The 23,561-nt window shown below is 44.2% G+C and overlaps 1 protein-coding gene across 2 annotated transcripts in view; it reads left to right on the top strand.

Moving 5' to 3' along the window:
• LOC127678466 (solute carrier family 23 member 1-like) overlaps positions 1-23,561 on the top strand; it is a 50,680-nt gene that overhangs the window by 3,991 nt on the left and 23,128 nt on the right. Inside the window, exons 1-3 of one of the 2 annotated variants that reach the window (XM_052173431.1) lie at positions 3,151-3,230; positions 4,833-4,976; positions 8,820-8,977. In XM_052173431.1, the coding sequence (XP_052029391.1) occupies positions 3,189-3,230; positions 4,833-4,976; positions 8,820-8,977 (344 nt within the window). In that variant the 5' untranslated portion in view covers positions 3,151-3,188. Of the gene's footprint in view, positions 1-3,150; positions 3,231-4,832; positions 4,977-8,819; positions 8,978-23,561 lie in introns of those variants that run through there. The other variant, XM_052173430.1, reaches the window with a different exon arrangement.

The raw sequence follows: 23,561 nt of genomic DNA, 5'->3' as shown, positions 1-23,561 counted from the left end.
CACACACACACACACACACACACACACACAAACATGTTGCTATGTAAGCTTCTTGAGAAACCTGAGAAGTCCCCTTTCTCTTGCCTCTTCTTCTTCTCATGCTCTCTTGATTGCTTTAGAATTTCACAAGCCTAGTTCCCACCCTGGCCTAGGTCACCTGGCTCCCCCAAAGCCCCTGCTGCCTGTTGAAAAATCACATTCCACTGTGAATCTCATTCAACGCACAAAGGCCTAGTGCCAGTCTGGGGTCCTGGCTGAATTCTCTTCCTTCTTAATTCTCCAGCAGACACAGACTTACGCACCCTCATAAACTGGGCACCACTCACCACCTCTCTCCCGCTCAGTCTGTCACCATCATTTCTTCCTCTCCCTTCTCTTCCTCGTGGTTCAAATTGTCCCATGGGCTGGAAATTTTGGGATCTCAAGCACTGATCTCATTGGTACTCTGCTTTCTCATGACTCACTAGCTGGACAAGATCTCCATCTTTTCCTTCACGTTTCAACGTTCTCCACCAATGTAGAACTACGGAGGATGACGGCATGTGCAGTTTTTGTTTTCTATTGTAATTCTTCTTTACATGTTTTTCTGGGCAGATAGCACAGGCTCACACATATCACAAATATCACAGATATCACACAGAATATACACAGATATATGTGTATATATCACAATATCACAAATATGTAAACACACATATAAATACATACACATATAAACATACATGAGAAATGATATAGTTCAGCACTGCATACATTTCAGGAAGGAATCTACTGGGAGTCTTAGAAAGCATCTCCACAAATAGCGGGACTATTGTTTTCTAAGTGATAACAAGGCTCATTACCCACAGCAGGAACATAGTCCTGAGGGTCACGGTCCATCTGTGCTGCTTCAGAAACCGCAGTATATTCTTTGGTCTGTCAGCCATCTTGCAGATGTCCTTGTGCTCTCTTGGTGGGCCACATTTATTAGGGAGGCATGGCATAAAAAGGAACATTTGCGAACAAATATTTTCTCTGGACACAAAATAGTTCTTCAGAACAGGGCTGAGGCTAACTCAGTAGACCCCATATCAGGAAGGGCGAAGCTGATTCACGGCCCTCCCCTCATGCGCCAGGCTGGGCTCTCGTCATCACCAGTGGTGAGGGGCTCCTGGCTATGCATCAAGAAGGAATTGGATGGGATGTTTGTATTCTGCCCCCATGGAAGGTCTGGCTTTCAATAGTATACAGTGTGGCCTGCGCCTCCGCATCTGCCTCTCTCCAGCCAGCACTGCTCCTAAGTTAGATCTTTCTTGGGAGAAAGTGGAAGCTGTTCTTATAGCAATGGCTCCTACAAGTCATTGGCAACATCCTGAGATATGTTGGGTTATCACAGCTAGGAGAGAGGAGGGGCTGGGAATGGGACTGATCATAATTCAGTGCACAGCCCCAGTCCCGCAGAACACAGCAAAGAATTATGGAGTCCAAAATGTCAGTGGTGCAGTGGTTGGGAGACTGTGCTTAGAAAACAATAGTCACCATTACTTGTGGAGATGTTTCCTAAGATTCTCAGTAGATTTCTTCCTGAAATTTGAGGTAGTGCTGAACAGTATTGTTTCTTAAACATATGCTTATATATTTATGTATTTATATATTTGTGATATGCATGATATATATACATATATTGTATATATCTGATATGTGTGATATATACATATATTTATATATTTATATATATATTTATGTATTTGTGATATCTCCGTGTGCATGCATGTACTTTTTCCTGTACACTCTGCAATGCTGCCACACAGTATCAGTGTGTCTTTCCATGTTTTATGTTCTGGTGCCCCTTCGAGTAGTACTCTTGCATGTTGGGGTCCTTGACCACAATCCTGGGATCCTAAGGCAGTTAGTCTGATATCAGGGACAGCGACTCAGGGAATTACTAGAAGATAGCACAACAGCATGGATACTCTAAACAAGGAGAACTGCCTCCCCAGGCATGGTGGGAAAGGTTAGTGTAGGGTCCCATCCCACTGCTCAGAATGGTGCAGTTTAAAGTATAAAGCTTAGAACTGGAGAGGAGGCTCGGTAGCTAAGAGCTCTTGCAGAGGGACCCAAGTTCAGTTCTTGGTACCACTGTTGAGTGGTACAACCAGTTCCAGGCAGTCTGACACTCTCATCTGGCCTACACACACACACACACACACACACACACACACACTGATAAAAAATATTTAAATGTAAAGCTTATAAGTACGTTTCTTTCTGGAATTTTCCATTTAATATTTTTAGCCTATAACTTGCCTTGGCTAGCTGAAACCTTCCAGGGTTTCAGACTTCTAGTAATGGGGACAGGGCATATTGGATACTGATCCCTAGGGGGCGCTATCTGGAGGTGGTGTGAACATCTGTCCAGGTCTTGACATGAAACTTCTTACCCTCCTCATCTAATCAAGTTGCGACCTACCATCTCACATTTCTCTGGAGCAGAGCCACCAGTCCATTAGGTAGAGAACACACAGTGCCCTAGTCTTTGGTAATTTAGAAGCTCATGAAGTTTAGGCCCCGCCTCCTGTCCGTAATAATCACAACTGGGTGGATCCCCAGAGGAGAAGCGAAGTGGGACAGCCCGGAGCGAAAGAGACCCGAGGCATCCGTGAGCATTTGATGGGGTGGGGGCGGGCAAAGGCTGTTTAAACCTTTTGGGACTGGGTAGGGGGCTTTCAGGGTGAGTGTACATCCTTGGTCTGGGCCTGCATGCCTGTTAGCATAAGGAGGAATCCCAGGTGATGCCAGACATAACCTTATAAGGGGAGAGGAAGTTTAACCCCGGCTACCAGGATTCGTGAATCTCAGGACGAGATTTAGCAGGTTTGGACACGCCTCAACCCCACTCTTGCTCCAGACCTGCTCTCCATATCTCTACAGCTCCCTGGCCGCACAATGCCACGATGAAGATGTTTTCATTTGTTTTAAAATAAGATGGGAAAGGCTAGGGGTATAGCTCAGAGGAGGAGTGGCTCTGTGTTTGACCCATAGGCTCTGGGTTTGAGCTTCAGTGTTGCCAAATAAATAGATTTTAAAAATGCACTTTGAGGGCATTTACTACGTGAATCACTTTTCTACTAAGGTAGTCCACAAATCCTTGAAATGTTTTTTTCTTCGAAGGAAGGAGCACACAGAGTCAGTGTGCTTAATGCCTGCCTATGAGGTCACGAGCCAGCACTGCTCCAGAGATGTCCCCTGAGGTGGGTTGCAGTGTCGGAGACTTAGGTGTGGGGATAACTCTGGAGTAACCTACTTCAACAGCCTTTCTGGGACTGTCTCCCACTGACCACACTACCTTGAGGACAGCCCTGACTGTGCCGTTGCCCGGAACCTGCACTCTGTGATCTGAGGCCTGGAGACTCCCCTGGGGGCACGTCAGCTAGAATGACTTGATCCTCAGGCTAGTGGCCTTGATACCTCTGATCACACGAGAGAGAGAGAGAGAGAGAGAGAGAGAGAGAGAGAGAGAGAGAGAGAGAGAGAGAGAGAGAGAGAGATGATATTCCCACGTTCCTCTCCCCACGTTCCTCTCCCCACAGCCAGTTGTCTCAGCATGAGCCACGAGTACACGTCACCCCCTTCCCTATAGGAGGTCATAGCGAACACAACAGCTAACATTCATTGGCGGTTGTGCTGTGTAAGCCCTGGACTGTGTGCTTTATCCGGCAAAGCAGTTTTCTCAACCACCTAGATTAGTGTAGATAAGAACACTGAGACAGAAATACTAATTGATTTGCCCAAGGTGAATGAGCGATACAGTCGATACATTGGAATAGAAATCTATATTCTGAGTTAATTTTTCAGTTAAACTGTGGGAATGCAAATTGGCCACTGGGTCCGGGTTATGCCTGTGTGTACTGCCCCTGTTCCCATTGGTCTGTCATAGCCATTCAGTGCACCCTGACGGCAGGACTGGAGTAGATGCTTGAAACTTGAAGTACAAGCTTGAGAAAGCAAAGCGAGGCTCGTACAACCTTTCTGTCCCATCTTCCTCTCGGTTCCCTGAGCCACGGATGAGGCGCTGTGATGCAGATGTATACGCAGGGGCCGGGCTCCCTGTAATCTCTTGATCTCTGCACTGTGTACAGTCATGATTTTCTGGGATGACCTCTGTCTGCTGGGAAGAGAGGCTTCTTTGATGAGGGGCAGTAGCTCCACCTTTCTATAGGTGTAAGGATAAGATTTTGGACACAGTAAGGAGTTATGCTGACCTGGCAAAATGATGGTAATAGGTATTTTTTTTTCTGATGTCTGTGATCTCACTAGTCCTGGGAAGTTGGCTCAGAAGATGCAATTCCCCCTCCTGTTGTAAGTCCAATTAGACAGCAGTTCGTTGCCACACCACTGGTCTGTGTCTGCTGGAACCGCAGAGGCCAGACTGTAGGGAAACTGTAGGTTTTCAGGTCAGATCCAGCTCAAATCAACAGAGTCCTGTACCCTAAGCATGTGGTGTTTTCAGTCATAGGGACTACATGAGAGGTTCCTGAGAGGGAATCTACCTACTTTTTGGCCTTAAGGTGGGTTTCCATCTCTCCCCTAGCAAAAGCATCTCTGTCAAGGGTTTGGGTCAACCCCTTCCTTTCTACAGACCAAGATGTAAGAGTCTTTAACCCAGATGCCTACAGCGAGGATCAGGGTAGCACCGGTCTTCATCTGTCTCTGTAATCCTCAGCCAGCTAACACCACTGATCCCTAGGCTAGGCCTCTCACGTCTGCAAGGTTGTCCCACCGTGCAGCTGAGGTCAGGAAGTGTGATTATCTTCCCTTGGACTGCTCACAATGCTCTTTCCTTGTCTCTGCAGAGGGGTGATGGTGCGCTCAGCGCCTACACTGAAGGCCAAGGCAGGAACCAGGATGGAGCGCAGAAGGATCCCAGCAACAGTCACCTGGCCTATGGCATCCTGGACAGCCCACCATGGTATCTCTGCATCTTCTTGGGGATCCAGGTAAGTGCACTCAGTCAGTACTAGGTCCAGGGAAGTTCTGTATCAAAGAACTAAAGATCAAATTAGTCAGGTCCAACCTTGGGCTGCTGCTGTAGCTTCTGAACCACTCCCAGATCTCTCCCTGAACATGTGAGGATCGGTGTGAAGATTAGAAAAAGATGCTCAGGCATTCTGAGGTGACTCACTTGTGTGCGGGTAACTGATGCAGTTAAAGGTCTGCTTCCCTTAGGTGAGGCCCTTGGAAGGCAGAGCAGTTCTGTCAGCAGTCTCTCTCTCTCTCTCTCTCTCTCTCTCTCTCTCTCTCTCTCTCCCCCCCCCCTCTCTTTCTCTGCTTCATCTTTTGCCAATGGCTACCTAGTCTCTAGGATCATGAGGTTTATTGATTAATAGGAGGGAGTTAACCCTGGTAGGTGGGGGTCACTACTGTTGCTGAACATTATAGAAGATGAAAAAGAAAACACTGGTGGGTTCTAGGCCTGGAGAGTGCTGTGGCTTCTATTGGCCTAGCTGCTGACATGCCAAAGAAGTGTCTATGTGAAGCTTTCAAGGACTGGTTGGGGGTTAGCTTACAAGATCTATCTGTTTGCCTAATGTGTGAGACCCTGTTGCCACTCCACAGTCTCACTAGAAAAGGGTTGTAAAGGGTTAAACTCACATCATCGTCTAAGGGCTCCTGGAAGAAGTGAAAGATCGTCAGAACCAGAACGTGCCTTGAAATACTCCTGCCTTCTTTTTCTGAAAACTCTCTTATGGCCCTCCTTGCTGGGCAGCCAAGCCGTTTTTGTGGGTCCGTGCAGTCTGTCAGGGAGTTTTAAAGTCGCTCCCGCTTCCAGTGTACACCCATCCCCCTGAGTCTGTCAAAGAGCAGTGCTGGTCACATTGTTCGGATAATTCCAGAACATTCTGGAGGGGATTACTCGTGTGGTGGGTAATCCATCGGCTGATCCCTTTGAGCCGTGGCTCAATGATCCAACAGGAGCTGGAGCTGCCCCTTAAAGAAGACCTGGAGATTTACCTCTCACTTGCTACCCTTCGGCTGTCTCCACCTGTATGGTTAGACATGGAGTTCTCTACTCCAGGGAGAAGGAGGAAGAAGGGTACAGGGATAGAATCATAGAAAAGGTCAAACTGGTATCATCATCCAAGACACTTGGTGTCAGGGTCCAGCCTCGACACAGGATCGGAGTTCTCAACTGGAAGCAGGGATATCTGGAAGGTGCATAATAAACATGCAGACTACTTTTGGGTATAAGCTGACAGGCAAGTTTTCAAGGCTTAAAGTTTCTCTTTTCTCTCATTCTCTGCTCTCTCTCTCTCTCATTCTCTGCTCTCTCTCTCTCTCCTTCACTCACAGCTTGAGGCTGCACACACTCTGCATTCTCCTGCGCACTCTGCTTTTCTCCCGTGTGCTTTTCTTTTCTTGAATTCTCACACTCATACACACCTCTGCTCGTTCCCCTTTCACTCACACACACACTCTTCACACACATCTTACACACACACACACCACATGCACTCTCCTTTCACTCACACACACTCTCTCCAGACACACCTCACATTGTCTCCCCACTCCCTCTTCACACGCTCTTCCCATGCTCTCTCTCTCACTCTTCATTCGCTCTCCACATTCACCTCACATACTCCTCACCTGCTCTCTCCATGCGCTCTGCTCACTCGCTCTCTCCCCTTTTTCTTGCCCCAGTCTTTTATTGATACTCCAAAAACAGGTTAAAAAAAAAGGAGATTGTATAATTGTTGCTAAATCAAATTTAAAAGAATAACCACGTCCCACAAAGAATCAAGAATTACAATTGTTCCCCAAAGTTCCAAGCTTCCCTATTTTCAGGCCTAAATCAGAATTGCAAACTCATCATTATTTAAACTTTAACTTTTGACTTATTGTATTTCAGAGCTCAGAGCTCTGCATTTGCATTTTCCTGTGAAGCTCTGATGATAAATGACACTGGCAAAGCTGCCGGGCAGTAGCCTGAAAGAGTCAAGTTAACCCTTAACTCGGTAGTTCCCCTAGCTTTATGCTTCTGCACATTACACACAACGACTCTCCTAAGAGTCCCAGTGTTTTGACTTAGTTTTACTAATATATTTTACATATCTTAAACTTGTTTATCCAGGAACCACTCTCAAATGTTGTGCAAAACTTATTTCATAACTTTAATAGTTTTTTTTTTTTTCTTGGGGTCCCCTTGTTGGCTCTAATTCATTTTCTATTAATTTCTTCAAACTTTCTTTGCAAGTCAAGCATTAATCTGGAACTACCATTGTGCAGTTATTGCATTGTTTCCAAGATGAGAGCACACAGCATGTACTTGAGTCATTGGGACTGTGCTGTGCTGTGTTGTGCTGTGCTGTGCCTGCTGTGCTGTGCTGTACTGTGCTGTTCTGTACATGCTGTGCTGTGCTGTGCCTGCTGTACTGTGCTGTGCTGTGTTGTGCTGTGCTGTGCCTGCTGTGCTGTGCTGTACTGTGCTGTGCTGTACATGCTGTGCTGTGCTGTGCCTGCTGTGCTGTGCTGTGTTGTGCTGTGCTGTGCTGTACTTGCTGTGCTGTGCTGTGCTGTGCTGTGCTGTGCTGTGCTGTACTTGCTGTGCTGTGCTGTGCTGTGCCTGCTGTGCTGTGCTGTGCTGTGCTGTGCTGTGCTGTACTTGCTGTGCTGTGCTGTGCTGTGCCTGCTGTGCTGTGCTGTGCCTGCTGTGCTGTGCTTACTGTGCTGTGCCTGCTGTGCTGTGCTGTGTGTGCTATGCTGTGTCCCATGCCTCAATTTTTTTTAAAGATTTATTTATTTTATGTACGTGAGGGCATCAAATCCCATTACAGATGGTTGTGAGCCACCATGTGGTTGCTGGGAATTGAACTCAGGACCTCTGGAAGAACAGTCAGTGCTCTTAACCACTGAGCAATCTCTCCAGCCCCCCCTCCCCTTGCCTCAATTTTTAATTGTTTAAGAATTATTACATCAGGGAACATCAAGTTTCACAGAATTCAACAGAGCAGAAGGAGAAAGAAGTAAGAAAGTCTGATAATAATAGAATAATTATGCACACCAAGGCCAACTGAAAAGCAGTCACACACAAATGTCCAGGGCTAAGGTTAGGAGAAATAGGAACAACTGATGTTACAAAGAGCTGCCGCGGGCTGCTGAGATGTCTCCATCGCGGCCTACCTCAGGTGGTCCATGTCATTGTATGCTGTCCCCAGCAACTTGGTATGACTCCAAACAGATCTAGCTGCAGCCCATGAGAATGAGTCCCTAGACCTAACCAGACTGAGGCCAGGTTATGTGAAATAGTGGCTCATCCTTGTACCATACTGATTGCTCTCTGTCTCCTGTTTGTCTGCCTATAACCTACATCTATCTGGTTTTTCACTTTGGTAGCTGAGGTTGTGTGCTATGACTTCTAGCCTGCTCTGAACTCTGGGTCTGTTGTGTCCTGCCGACTGGGACTCAATGAGCCTTTTGCTAATAGCTTCAAGTTCACAATGGGGTCTTCCTTGCTCATACCCACCCTTGCTGTCATCATATTCTTTGGTCCTGTTTTATCCCACTAAGCTTTGGTCTCTGACTTAGTTTCTTTCCCAGGGCATCCGTTCCCAATGCAGTGGCCTTGTGCTCACAGCGCAGTCCCTCTGGCTGGGTCTCAGCCGCTTAGGACAGAGCTCCCTCGTACTGATTGCATGCCCGCATCTCTGCCTGGCCCTCACTGTCGGCCTAGGACCAGCTGCAGGGTTCTTGCTTCTGGCCATGGGTTGATGCACTTCTGCCTTGGGGAATAAAAATGCAGCTGACAGCATCGCACACCAACCTCCTTCTGTTCTGCCCTCCAGCACTTCCTCACAGCCCTAGGGGGCCTCGTGGCTGTGCCACTCATCCTGGCCAAGGACCTGTGCCTGCAGCATGACCCCCTGACCCAAAGCTACCTCATCAGCACCATTTTCTTCGTCTCAGGCATCTGTACCCTCTTGCAAGTGTTTTTAGGGGTCAGGTAGGTAAAATTGCTCTCCGTGGATTTCGAGTTCTACTTGCTATGGTATCAGTGAGGACTGCAAGGATGCTGCTGGGTGACATGAAGCTGGTTGGAGGGAGGGGTACGTGGTGAACCGGGATGCTAGCCCGAAGGTTAGAGAATTACACATTAGCTTAAGGGTAAATGTGTTTTTTATTAGTTTATACAATTAAGCTAAGGGAAAGGCAGAGAGCATGATGAACCAGGGCTCTCTCTCTCTCTCTCTCTCTCTCTCTCTCTCTCTCTCTCTCTGTGTGTGTGTGTTTGTGTGTATGTGTATGTGCATGTATGTATGCATGTCTATCTGAATCTATATGTATGTTCTGGTGTGTATTCATATATGTATGACCGTGAGGCACCCCAAGCACAACTTTAGGCATTGCTCCTCAGTAGTTTGAGGAGTAGTTTGAGGAGTTTGTTTTGAGACAGAGTCTCTCAGTGGCCTGGATCCCTCCAAGTAGCCTAGGCTGGCTGGCCATCAAGCCCCGAGGATCCACCTGTCTACCCACAGTGCTGGGATTACAAGTGTACCCCACCGCATCTAGACCTTTTATGGAGGTGAGGGGAGGGGAGGCTGAATTCAGTTTTTGATCCTGTGTAAGAAACACAGTATGGATTGAGCCCTTTCCTTAGCTCCCATATATCTCTTTCTGCCCCTAATATTTGTGAGACTCTTGATAAGACTAAACCAGTGAAGATTCAGACTCTGTGGGTGATGTTATAAAGCTATAAGCTGACAAATCTGGAACTGAACAATGAACCCATCATCCTGCCTGGTGGGCCAGAGTTGAGATCTGTGTGGGACCAGGGGAATGAGGAATGAGGAGATGGACAACTGGGGAGAAAAAGTAATTCCCCCCACCCATTGTCTTTTTGTTTTGTTTTTTCCAAAGATGGCTTGGCACCTTCCCATACTGGTGAGGGACAGTGTCTTTGCCCTATGTGCTGATGTATTGCCAAGTTTTTCCCGGAAACACCCTTTCAGATACACTCTGGCTGATAACTATCCAGACATCCATTAAGCCAGTCAAGTTGATACATTAAATTAAATTACTAGAAGTCTCCAAGGTTCCGGGAACTTTATAAAAGAGGGTCTTGGAGGTGGGAGCTGTGAAATGACGTTCTCTAGACTGAGCATGACCATTATGATCACGACCTTACAGTAACCCGTTGTTTCCTGAACCATTCACACAAGAGCGGCTCTGTCTCTACTAACAGTAGAAGGCAGAGGGGCTCGCAGGACCTTATCTTTCAGTGATGAACTATTGGTGATTGATTGATAGGTGCTGGGAGAAGGTAGCCATTGTCTTCAGCTGTATATCCGCTAAGGAGTCCACCATGCTACTACCAGTGGATAGCTCCAAACACAGACAACCCCAGTTAAACTCAGTGGCTCACAACTCAAGTAGAGTTGAGTGTGAAAGAGAGTTAGAGGAAAGTGCAGGGACCTGGACTCTCACCTCGTGGAGGGCTGCAGGTCAGTGCCTGGGAATTTCTCTCTGAGGAACCTCTTGGCCTTTCTGTTCACCTCCTTCAGCCAAACCCATTTGTGTCTAAATCATGTAAGAACACGAATCTTGAAGATGCCCAGTGTAAGCTGCGTGTGGTGGCCCACACCTATAAACCTAGCATTCAGGAGGCGGAGACAGGAGGATTGCAGCAAGCTCAAGGGCAGCCTGGATTGCACAGTGAGTCCTAGGCTAGCCAGAGCCATACAGGGAGACCCTGACTCCAAACTGTTAAACAGAAGTAAGCCAACAAACAAAGTCTGCCTGGTTTACAGTTGCCCCTGCTTCCTGGAATAGAAAGATTTCAGCTTGTGTGTTCTCTGATGATTCCTCATATTTAATATCATCAACGCTTACAAAGGTGGCTTTAGCTCCACTCGTTTCCAGTCCTGTTTCCCAGCAACCCCTTTCTTCACCTCCATGGCAGGGCCATGGACTAGAGGATACCTTGGCATCCCGATGCCACCCTTGCTCCTGGACCTTTGTGAGTTGGCATTGTGGCAGTGGGGATATTTCTGGAAAGCATGGCGACACTACAATTAAGCAATAAATTAACTACACACTGGTGTTTTACTGGCCTCAGGCTGCATAAATACAACCCAGTCCATTCTAACAAAATTTATCTCAACTTGGCTTCCCCTTAGCAAAAGCCTCAAGTTCTCACTGCCTTGGAATACTGATGCAACACAAGGGTAGATAGATGGCATAGCTAATGGCTGACACCGTGTGCTTTGCAAAATTTATAACCGTATGGGTACATCATTAGTGAACATATCACTAGGGTTTTAAAAATTAATTTATTCTTTGGCAGTTTTATACATGTATACATAGAAGACTGGTCATTCCTCCTTCCGCCTTCTCTCAGCCTGCCCCATCCCTCTCCTCTTACCAAGTCCCCATTCAACTTTAATGTCTTTTTGTTTTGGTTTGATTTTTCTTTTTGATCTACTAGGCTTAAGCACAACTGCTTTCTTGGGTGTGAGTGTGGAGCTATCCATTGGGTTGTGGGTAGTTACTCACCAGCGGCTACGTCTGGAGCCATCCCCACCCTCATCTGTGACTGGATGTTTAGAGGCTCTTATGCAGACCCTACACCAGCAACTGTAGTCTTGAGTTGGTGAAGCTATGGCCTGTGAGTCAACCCCTCCCAGCCCTCCTCCCATCCTCCACAAGTCACTCCCAGCAGATAGAGCCATCCCAAGTTCCTGCTTTCTCTGAGAGGATGAGGGAACGGTGCCTACATCTTCACCATGCAGTGAGGGTGAGTGATATCTCCAAGTCCCCCTGACACAAAGCCCAGACTAGAACTCAGGCTGCGAGTGTCCATGCTTGAAGCTCTTCCACAACTAAAATGAATAGCATTTCAGGGGTGAGTTCCCATTGTTGGGGTTCAGGAATCGCCATTCAAACTAAATACATAGCATCTCAGATAAGTAAGAATACTTCATTGAACGCACACCACAATACTGGACGTCCAGAACAGCAAAAAGGATTGTGGTCCCAGTCTGCTCTCAGAGTAAACTTTTTATAGGAAAAACCAGGTCCAAACACTTAAAGGGCAAGGAGGGCAGCTGTTGGCTCACTAGGCAAAGCGTTATCAGCTGACCTTTAAGCTGATTGGTCCTGAGTGAGGTAAGAGGGTAGGAGGTAGATGGGTGGTGAACAGAGGACTTTCAGAACACTGAGATAACAGAGCATGAGTATTTCAATCATAACTTTTTGACTTATTAGTCACATTCTTCAGTGTCGGCCACAAAACCACAATGAGCTCATATGTAGGTGCAGGAAGAGCTGCCCAGTGGTTAGCTCTGACTCAAAGATATTTTAGACATAACAGTTCATATTGCCCTTTGATTTGATAGGTCCTATGTAAAGCTTTGTGGAATTTCTTAAGATTAGCAAACCTCATGCAGAACATACAGAACAAAGCAGGGAATGCGGTCAGCATGTCCCTGAGCCAAGTCACTTCTGTGTCCGTGACTGGCAGGCGTGTCACAGCAGCAATATGAAATAGCTGCCAGGCAGGGAACAAAATGGCTACAGCTGTGCCAGCTGGGGGTGGGTTAGACCATAACACCCCTTTCTGTCTTCCCTCCTCTGTCAGCATCTCTGTGAAAAAAGCGCAATGAAGAATCAAAAAAGCACAGAGTTGACTGCAGTCTACCACTCAGGCCCTGGAATCCAGACTCCTGCTCTTCCTATGATTAGCCCTGGGATTAGGAAGCCACAGCAGACACATATCAGAGACCTGATGTCCCCTGGCTGTCCCCTCCCACCCTGCCCCATGGAGAGTTACAAACACAAGGTCTTTGTCATCAGAGCAGCCCACTCCCCAAACATCTGATGCTATTAATTTTTAAGGCTACTTTGTATCTGTACCTCTTTTTTGATATCTTTTTGTCCATTGCATTTATGCATATATTGTATTTTGATACTTTTTACCCTGACTATCCTCTCTGGGTTCCCCTGTCATCTTCCTGATTTACTTGCTATTCCCAACCAGTCTCCTCCCTTTCCTCTTTCCTTCTCCATTTATTTAGTGACCCAGCTAGTTAGGGTTGCTTACAGAAGCACAAGTGAGACGTTATTTACAGCAGCGCACCTTACCAGAGGCTATACCACTGAAGGAAATGTTTCCCTCTCCCCTAGCAACCATTAGCTGTCCATGGTTCCTCCAGGAGGGGCTGGGGCCTTGAGGTCCCACCCCATCCATAGCAGAGTAACAGTGTTGTGCAGGCAATATTGTACAGGCAATAGTCACAGTGGTGAGTTCATGGGTGCTAAGGCTTCATCGCATCTAGAAGACAGCGTGCCCCAACACTCCCCTCTGTTCTTGACCTCTGACATTCCTTCTGCCCCTCCCTCCACACTGTTCCCTGATTCTTGAGGTAAGTGATGTAGGTATTCCATACAGGGCTGAGTATTCTAACAGTTCCTTATTCTCTGCCTTAGCAGTCACTCGCACACAAGCTTCTCTGACAAGCACTGAGAGCACTCTTAATCATAGGCATAAATATAAATATTTAGCAGGCAGTGTGACAGGCACACTGCATGCATTTGATGCTGTGAATTACAGTCGCGGAAGAGCTTGAGGCCCAAACTCAAGTCCTAGCTTTGAGCTGTGGGAACGCGGAGCATTGCTTTCGCTATCTTGGATTTTCTTATTTGTACAACGAAATAATTGATTTGTTAATGTGCTAGACTTTCATTTATGGTATTATGGCAATAAGCAAGGGTTTCAGCCAGCTAGAGAGGTGAACCTGTTTGCTTAGTCTTGCAGGTGTTCTTTAAGCTGCCCAAGCTAGTCAGGAGTCACAAGCAATTCAAGGAATTTACTCTCTGGGAAATAAAATTAGGAAGTGGATCTTGCTGACATCAGTAGAATACAAGGGAGTAGACAGAAAGCTGAGGTCGGTCCCACCCATGGAAATGGACTTCCCGTCCTAATGAGTAACTGCCCAGAAGTGAATTGCAAGTTATCATGATGGATTTAGGAATGAACCAAAGGCCCACACAGATGTGGTTAATCTGCCGGCTGTAGATAATGCAGCTCTTGTTTACATGTGACACACAGATGCTGGTGTTGCAATCAGAGTTCAGAAAACCAAGTGTCTTAGTCAGGGATTCTATTCCTGCACAAACATCGTGACCAAGAAGGAAGTTGGGGAAGAAAGGGTTTATTGAGCTTTCACTTCCACACAGCTGTTCATCACCAAAGGACGTCGGGACTGGAACTCACGCAGGTCAGGAAGCAGGAGCTGATGTAGAGGTCATGGAGGGATGTTTCTTACTGGCTTGCTTCCTCTGGCTTGTTCAGTCTGCTCTCTGATAGAACCCAAGACTACAAGCCCAGGGATGGCACCACCCACAATGGACCCTCCCACCCTTGATCACTAATTGAGAAAATGCCTTACAGCTGGATGCCTCTCATGGAGGCATTTCCTCAAGGGAGACTCCTTTCTCTGTGATGACTCCAACCTGTGCCAAGTTGACACACAAAGCCAGCCAGTACACCAAGTCAAACCTAGTTAAGTTAATGCAAATGAATTCCAGGGGAGGATAGGACACCCACTGTGTCTGGCCTGAGAGCTGGGAAGGCCTCTCCCAGGGTAGGTCTGGCAGCTGTAGCCCTTGACAGTCCTCGAAGCTTCTGTGACATGACTCTGGGGGGTTCTCCTGTGTACCCCCTGACTTACTGCTCACTTCTGCAACCCACTAAGGTTGTAAAATGAGACCAAACCATTTATTTCAAATGGGTCACTGAGTTTACAGGGTAATCTCTGGGGGAAATAAAAAGCCTGTCTGTAGGTTCAGATTTAACAGTCTCTGACATCAGTTGTAATTTTAACCAGGGGGTTTCTTCTGAAGAGACATGCTAATAAAGTGTGTCTAGTTTTAGATGAAAAGAATGTGGGAAGAGAGGGTCAGTGTCTATTTCTGAGTTGCATATTATGGTGATTTTTAATTCACTCTTAATAGTTTTTCATTATTTGTCATCTACTTGCTTTCAAAGTGCATGTGATACTTTATGACGAGGAAAGATAATTATTGCTTTGTTTGTTTTGTTTGTTTCAGTTTGGAGGGGGGTCTCTTGTTTGTTTTTTATTTTATTTTATTTTATTTTTCAAGACAGGGTTTTTCTGTGTAGCCCTGGCAGTCCTGGAACTTACTCTGTAGACCAGGTTTGCCTTGAACTCACAGAGTTCACCTGCCTCTGCAGGTGCTGGGATTAAAGGTCTGTGACACCAGCGCCCAGCTTACTATGTCCATTTTTTAAAGACTAACATCAGATCATGTTATGTGAGCCTGCACCCTCCAACTTATACTTGAAAGCAAGGATGCACTTGAGAGTCACAACGACTGGTGTTGCTTAGCATCCATGGAGCCTGGGAGCTCTGGTTCGAGGGTCTGGCCCGAGGCTCCTTTGTGACTATCCCGGCTGTTCACCTCTCTCTTATGAGTATCAGAATGCTCATTAGGAGAGAGGGAACAGGCTCAGGCATCCTTGCCTTTAGAGCAGAGCAGAAGGGACAGGGAGGGGGCAGGAAGGCAGAGCACGGCCATTGCAGACACTGAGCACTAGGCACTTACGATAGTGAGTGATGATTTATGTTGTTTGTGTTTTTAAAAGAGGCCCCACTATATTGCCCAGGCAGGCCTGGAGCCACAGTCCTTCTGCCCCGGACTCCTGGTTGTGGGGATTACTAGAATGCAGCACCATGGCTGATTGATGTGCCAATAGGATTCTTTATGCTTTGATTTTCTTTCTCAGTCCCTTACCCTACCATACACATGCATACTTTCCATGTTCCTACATTCACATGTGTCCAGCAGAGATCAGTCTTCAATGTTTGCACTGTGATGATATTTGGAGCTGGCTCACATAATGAATTTCCTGCCCAGCATATGTTTTAAATATACTTAATTTACTGTGTATTTATTTCTTAGCAATAACACTTAGCTTATCTCTTGTCTAGATCTCTTCTTAAAACTCACATTCACATGACATAGTCTATCAGCTTCACTTTCCTCAGTCTTCTGGAACTCTCTGATATACTCTAAGATTGTTTCTGTCTGTTTCTGGTGCTTATCTGTCATCCCTGACCCTCTCCAGGGAATCTGCCTCTTGTCAGTTTCCTGTTGTATCTTGCTCCCATGCTTTCTCCTCCTTCTGATATGTAACCCAGTAGCACCTCAGGAGAGAATGTGTGGAAAGTAAACTTTGTAAAAAGCTTGTGGTTCTATTCTCACCCTCAATTGATACTTAGGCTGGGTATAAAAATGTTGGCAAGAAGTGATTTTCTTTCAGCCTGTTGAAACATTATATGATCTTCAGGCATGTCACATGATTTTAAGAATCCCAAAGTGTTGGCTCACACCCCTCCACTCCCACTCTTAGAATCTGAAAGGACCTTCAACTCTGAGACTCTGTAGTCTTTGTGACTTTGTTTTATAACTTTAGACTTGTTAATTTCTACTTAAATTTGTGGTTCAAGTTTATTTTCACCCCTTGTACTTTATATTAAATAATATGTTTCTACATATAAATCTTGACCTTTTAGTTCCTCTGAATTTCTTTCTGAAACATTTATCATCCAGGTATTGGATTTCTGTAGACTAAAACTCTAAATTTTTTAAACTTTTATTTCTTATTTATATACCTATGTATTTTTTCTTTTTTGGAGGGAAGAAGTTACTTTATTTTTAAAGTCTATTTTAGGTTCATTTTTGCAATATTGTTTCAAGAGCTATTTTTGTTCTCTGAATGCAATGTTTCTTTTTTATTCATATTCTTTTTGATTTATGATTGTAAAGTCTTTTGGGCATGAGAATACTTTCTTTTCTTTTTCTTTTTCTTTAAAGGAAGGGAACTTGTTAAAAAGCCAAGGATGATCTTGAACTCCTGAGGAATAATATTTAAAAAAAATCTCTAAAGTTAATTTTATCTGGTTCTTTTTTTCCTTTGCATTTTTTAGTTGTCTGATAATCCTTTTGTATCTACTCATATTTAGAACTATTGTTTCAAGAGGCTGACCAGAAGTTTTGAAGCTAAAGTGGATCTTGGTCTTCACTATAGCCTAACGTGCAGACATGCTAAACAACCAACTGCTAGGGCCACAATTCACATCACCCTTAATTGTAGGTGCTGTGCTAGGGCTGGCTGGGGAGGTCTGATTCTCAGCATCTTTGTCCTTTCCATCTCATGCAGCTGTAATATTCAAAAAAAGACCTCATAGTCTCTTTCCTGAAGGAACAGGAGCTGGCCAGAAGGATTCTGGACTCTGGGTAAATTATGAACAGGAGAATTAGTGTTCCTGCGTACACAAGCGTACACACCGCCTGGAGGGCCCATGTCAGGATGGTCACCCCTTCAGCCCCCACAGCCAACTCTGCCTGCCATCTGCCTGCCTAGAGACCCCATGCTTTGCTCTTTCCATACAACAGACCTCTGCCAAGACATCCGGTGGTACTTAAGAGGGGTTTAAAACCTGTCATGGCTCCAGGTTTATTGAGGACTATCTCTGAGACTTCTCAGAATACTGCCATTTACCTGATCCTGTATAGGTCCTTTTCCTGAGGATGGCAGACTGTAACTGTTCACCATCTGCTTTTCTGTTGTCAAAATGTAGAACAATTGTTTCCCACACAAATTTTTTTTATTCTTGGGACTTATGCTTTTAAAATATACTTTTTACATTTTTTATTTATTGAAAAGGGAAATAAAGGGAAGTAAAGCCACTTTATGATAAAATTAAAGATTTACATGGAAAATATTTCAGATAAACACGTTAAAATTGACAATTTTCAATGAAAATTAAGGAGTAAAGTGGTAGACATGTAAAACATTGCTAAATTAATTGAAATATGGGATAGAAACATTTTATGATAGAAAATATTTCTGATAAAATTGTAGAAATATATAGAAAAACATGTTAAATTAAAGATTATCATGGAAATTTATAGATAAAATGATAAGCATAAATCTTTAATCAATTCTAAGTTGATTGAAGGTGGAATTATAAACATTTTCAGATAACATTGAAGATTTACATGGAAAATATTTCTGGTAAAATTCAAGAAATAAATAGGCAAACATTAAAATTGACTGTATCATGGAAAATTTTACATAAAAAATGGTTGATGTAAAAACTCTAAATTAATTGATGATGGAATTAGAAACATTTGTGATAAAATCCAGATTTACATTGGAACCATTTCTGATAAAATAGAGGAAGTATATATAGAAAGACATATTAAAATTGAAGATTATGATGAAAAAAACAATGCAGATAAAGTGGTAGGACATAAAAACATTACTAAATTAATTAAAGGGGGAATTATAAACATTTTCTAATAAAATTAAAGATTTACATGAGAAATATTTTGTTAGTCTATGTCTTTTTATTGGGGAGTTGAGTCCATTGTTAAGAGATATTAGGGAATAGTGATTGTTGCTTCCTGTTATTATTGATGTTATTTTTATGTTTGTGTGGTTACTTTCTTTTGGGTTGGTTGGAAGAAGATTACTTTCTTGCTTTTTTCTAGGGTGTAGTTTTCCTCCTTGTGTTGGTATTTTCCATCAATTATCTTTGTAAGGCTGGATTGATTTGTGGACAGATATTGTGCAAATTTGGTTTTATCATGGAATATCTTGGTCTTTCCATCTATGATGATTGAGAGTTTTGCTGGGTATAGTAGCCTGAGCTGGCATTTGTGTTGTTCTCTTAGGGTATGAGGTCTGCCCAGGATCTTCTATCTTTTATCATCTCTGGTGAGAAGTCTGGTGTGATTCTGATAGGTCTGCCTTTATAAGTTACTTGCTCTTTTTCCCTTACTGCTTTTAATATTCTTTCTTTGTTTAGTGAATTTGGTGTTTTGATTATTATGTGCCAGGAGGATTTTCTGTTCTGGTCCAGTCTGTTTGGAGTTCTGAAGGCTTCTTGTATGTTCATGGGTGTCTCTTTCTCTAAGTTAGGGAAATTTTCTTCTACTATTTTGTTGAAGATATTTACTGGGCCTTTAAGATGTAAATCCTCGCTCTCCTCTATACCTATAATCCTTAGGTTTGGTCTTCTCATTGTGTCTTGGAGTTCCTGGATGTTTTGAGTTACCAGCTTTATGCATTTTGCATTTTTTTTGACTGTTGAGTCAATGTTTTCTATGGTATCCTCAGCACCTGAAGTTCTTTCTTCTATCTCTTATATTCTGTTGTTGATGCTTGCATCTATGACTCCTGAATTCTTTCCAAGGTTTCCTATCTCCAGAGATGTCTCGCTTTGTGATTTCTTTATTGTTTCTACTTCCACTTTTAGATCCTGGATGATTTTGTTCAGTTCCTTCACTTGATTGTGTTTTCCTATAATTCTTTAAGGGATTTTTGTGTTTCTTCTTTAAGGGCTTCTACCTGTTGATCCATGATCTTCTGTATTTCTTTAAGGGATTTTTGTGTTTCCTCTTTAAGAGCTTTTACCTGTTGACTGATGTTCTCCTGTATTTCTTTAAGTGAGTTATTTAAGTCTTTCTTGAAGCCCTCTATCAGCATCATGAGATACGATTTTAAATCTATCTCTTGCTTTTGCAGTGTGTTGGGGTATCCGGGACTTGCTGTGGTGGGAGAACTGGGTTCTGATGTTGCCATGTGGCCTTGGTTTCTGTTGGTAGGGTTCTTGTACTTGCCTTTCGCCATCTGGTACTAGTTAGTATTGTTGTCTCTGGCTGGAGTTTGTTCCTCCTGTGGGCCTGTAAGCCTGTGTCCTTACTCCTCTGAACTCAAAAGTGAAAGTACTGCTGGGAGATCACTCTTTCCTGGCGGGCTGTGCATAGAAGACTGTAGAGTTTCCAGGCTCCCCATGCAAATAGCTGTGGGAAGACTTCTGTCCCAGCTGCTCCACTGATCTTAGACCCTGTGTGTTCCTAGCTGGGGTCCCCTCCAGAGAGAAGGTGGAGATCTCACCTCTGTGCTCAGAAGTGAAAGCCTGCTGGGAGATCACTCCCTCCTGGCGGGCTATGCACAGAAGACTGTGGAGTCTCCCGGCTCCCTGGTGCGAATGGCAGAGGAAAGACTTCCATTCAAGCTGCTCCACTGATCTTAGGCCCTATGTGGTCCTAGCTGGTCCCCTCCAGAGAGAAGGTGGAGATCTCACCTCTATGCTCAGAAGTGAATGCCTGCTGGGAAATCACTCCCTCCTGGCCAGCTATGCACAGAAGGCTGTGGAGTCTCCTGGTTCCCTGGTGCAAATTGTGGCAGGAAGACCTCTAAAATATATTTTAATGTCAGTTTAGTGGTTTCAAGAAGGGGAAATTTTAATCATAAATCAATGTTTTCCTTTATTAACCTGAAATTCAATATATATTATCTAAATATATACTAAGAATATTAATTTTTTCATTAATTATCATAAATATTTTGTGTATCTTTAATTTTAATGAAAACTTTTATACATTAAAGGTTTTATGTTTCTAGGGTGAAAAATGATCACTTTTCCCCCAAACACCAATTTTCTCAGCATTATTTATTGAATAATCACTTATTTCTCAAGAAAGTGTGATTCTGTGCACCTTTGACTTTTTTTGTTGTAATGATGAAATATATATTTTATTTCTTGAAAATAAACACACATTTCAGTGTTTTCTGCTTACCAATACATATTTTTACATATTGAAAATTATAGAAATGAAGTAAGACCACTCAGTACTGACCTGTACTGGTCAGCTACCAACTATATGTTACATTTTATGCCATAATCTTCCCAGGTTTTTATGAACACATTGCTTTTAGTATATACATTATCCATCCATACTAATTTTTTCACTTATAGTTTATTATTTATTGAGCAGGGGATGAGGAGTTGCCACAGTGGATGTGTAGCGATTAGGAGGACAATCTGTGGTCCTCAGTTCTTCCTTCTATCATGGGTGTCTCAGGCATCCAGCTCCCGTTGTCAGGCTGAGTTGGTACCTCTATCTTACTAGTCCTTAAACTCTCATGTATCCCAGGACTTCTTTTTTATAGACAATACTTCTATGTCTTCAACTAGAATATCATGGGAGACATGAAGAAACATCTACTCATTCCTAATAGGGAACTGACTACAGACCAAAGTGTGGACACAACCAAAGTCCAACTTGGTGAATGAATATTTTATTGGGGTTACTTACAGAAATACGGGTAAGTGTTATTTACAGGAGCAGAAAATGACTCAAAGATAACTCTATTACCAAAGCCCATCCCAGCATGAGTGACAGCTCACTGAAGCTGAGCACCTGGGGCACAGTGCAGGCAGCTCAATTGGTCTTTGTTTCTTCTAGGCAGTTCAGCCCGTCTCAGCTTCTTCCAGCAGATGGGCTTGTTTGAGAATCTTCTTTGTAGCTTGACTCATTGGAAAGTGACCCTCAGCAATCTATACTGTTTACATGCATTGGGAAGGGAGGGTGTGCTCTAGTGGATCTGATCACTGCCAGGGACTTCTTGAAGCTATTTTGAGTTGTGTACTTCTGTCCCTCTGGTTTGCCCCTTTGAGGCAAGGTTTCTTACTGAACCCAGAGGTTTGTTATTTTACCTAGGATGGCAGCCAACAAATCTCAATGATGTTCTGCCTCTGCTCCCTGCGCTGCAGGAGTTACAGGTTTGTGTGGGACAATCCACGTTTTTATATGTCTGCTGGAATCCAAACTCCTCTCCTCCTATGTGTGCAGCAAACATTCTTTTGTTGTTGTTGTTATTGTTGTTGTTATTGTTGTTGTTGTTGTTTTCTGAGACAGGATTTCTCTGTGTAGGTCTGGTTGCCCTGTAACTCACTCTGTAGACCAGGCTGGCCTCAAACTCAGAAATCCACCTGCCTCTGCCTCCCAAGCGCTGGGATTAAAGGCGTGTGCCACCACTGCCTGGCTGCAGCAAACATTCTTAAAGACTGAACCATCTCTCAATCCTGTTCCTCCCTGTTTTAAAATTAACTTTGTGGCATACTTCATTTGGTTGGGTACGTTTTTTCCTCATCATGCTTTCTTTTAAAATTATTTCTAAATTATTCTCGCTCAAAGTCAGCTACATTTAAATGATTATCATATTTTCCTTTAAATTGTTTAGCTTGTTTTCATTACTCCAGATTAATTTTCAAAGCATTTTACTGAGTAAAATGGAGCATCTTGAGGCTGATAGCTTTTACATTACCTCAATAGATGAACTAGGGCTATCTGGCAACTTTGTAATGTCGAATTCTTCTTCCACGGAATGCTGTATATTTGCCTCTTCTATGCAAACCATCATTCGTTTTCAACTAGTGTTTTGTTCTTCTGAAAAATGATCCCAAAGTCATTTAGTAGTGTGTCCTCTTCTGTATTTTGTGGGCACCCACGCTGTTTCACTTGCTTCATACAGAAAAGTCTTCTCTAAGTCTGCAGACCAAGGAATCCTTTACTCTCTTGCTATAGGATTCTGCACAGGCCAAAGTCACAGCCTGAGTGAGACACATGAGTCACTGTGACACATGCACATGGTGTTCCCTGCTCCTCCCGTCTGGAACACTTGGGTGCTGACAGTTGTTTTTCTTCCCATTGAAACTTTCAGTTTCAGTTTTGCAGACTGGGCCCTGAGCCCTGTTTGGGATGCTAAGTTGCTCTCGCTAGCTTCCAGGCCAGAGGCTGGCAGTCTCCTGTTTATTTCTCATTCTACGGTAAAGTCATTGAGCCTGTAGTTCCTGGGACACTGTGATTTGACAAAATATTCCCTTTATCTTTATATTTAAAAATTACACTTATTTATCAGAGAGGGTGGAGCAGATATCATGGACATTGTGCAGGACACAGTTGTTTCCTTCCACCATGGAGGTCCCAGGGGTATAACTCAGGTCGCCAGGCTTGGCCACCGGTGCCCTTACTCGCCATGTCATCTTGATTGCCCCAGGTCTCCTTTCTTCATCGTGGGCAACTTCCAGGACTCCTCTCATCTTCTCAGTGCACTTTAAACTTCTCATGACGTGACGGAGAGTGACTCAGAATTCTAAAAGTCTCTGCATGATCCCCTTCCCTTTGTGTTTCATGAGCTAAGACTCTCACCTCTGAAGGCTGCAGACGGGGCGGACGCTGGGCTGCTGCATCAGCACCATCACAACTTCTTAGATCCTCCCATAGATGTGCTGGAAGGTCAGGACCTCGTCAGGTCTGGAGGTTTTAACAGAACTGCACGGGATAGGCACATTAGTGATAGGGAATCAAGAGAGACTGGTGGAGGGAGGGAGGGAGGGAGGGAGGGAGGGAGGGAGGGAGGGAGGGAGGGAGGGAGGGAGGAAGATGATGGCCTCTTGATCTATTTCTCGTGAACGTGTATCTTGCACTTTGGATAGGTCATCAGTGAGGTCACCTATCAAGTTCTGGTTTGGAGGCTAACACACATCAGATGACGAGGCCGTCCTTATCAATGATGTAGTCACATCTAAACTTTGGTTTTTGTTTTAAAATGCTGCTCTAGGTGTTTGCATTTTCTGCATTCCTTGGGTATTAACAAAATGTTAATGTAAGAGCTATATTTGACATGTCTAACCACTCTCCAGGCCACT

This window comes from Apodemus sylvaticus, chromosome 2 (genome assembly GCF_947179515.1).
Source record: "Apodemus sylvaticus chromosome 2, mApoSyl1.1, whole genome shotgun sequence".
NCBI classification, from domain to species: domain Eukaryota; kingdom Metazoa; phylum Chordata; class Mammalia; order Rodentia; family Muridae; genus Apodemus; species Apodemus sylvaticus.
Note: the sequence above shows the minus strand (reverse complement) of the source record. Positions and strands in the feature narration are given on the sequence as shown.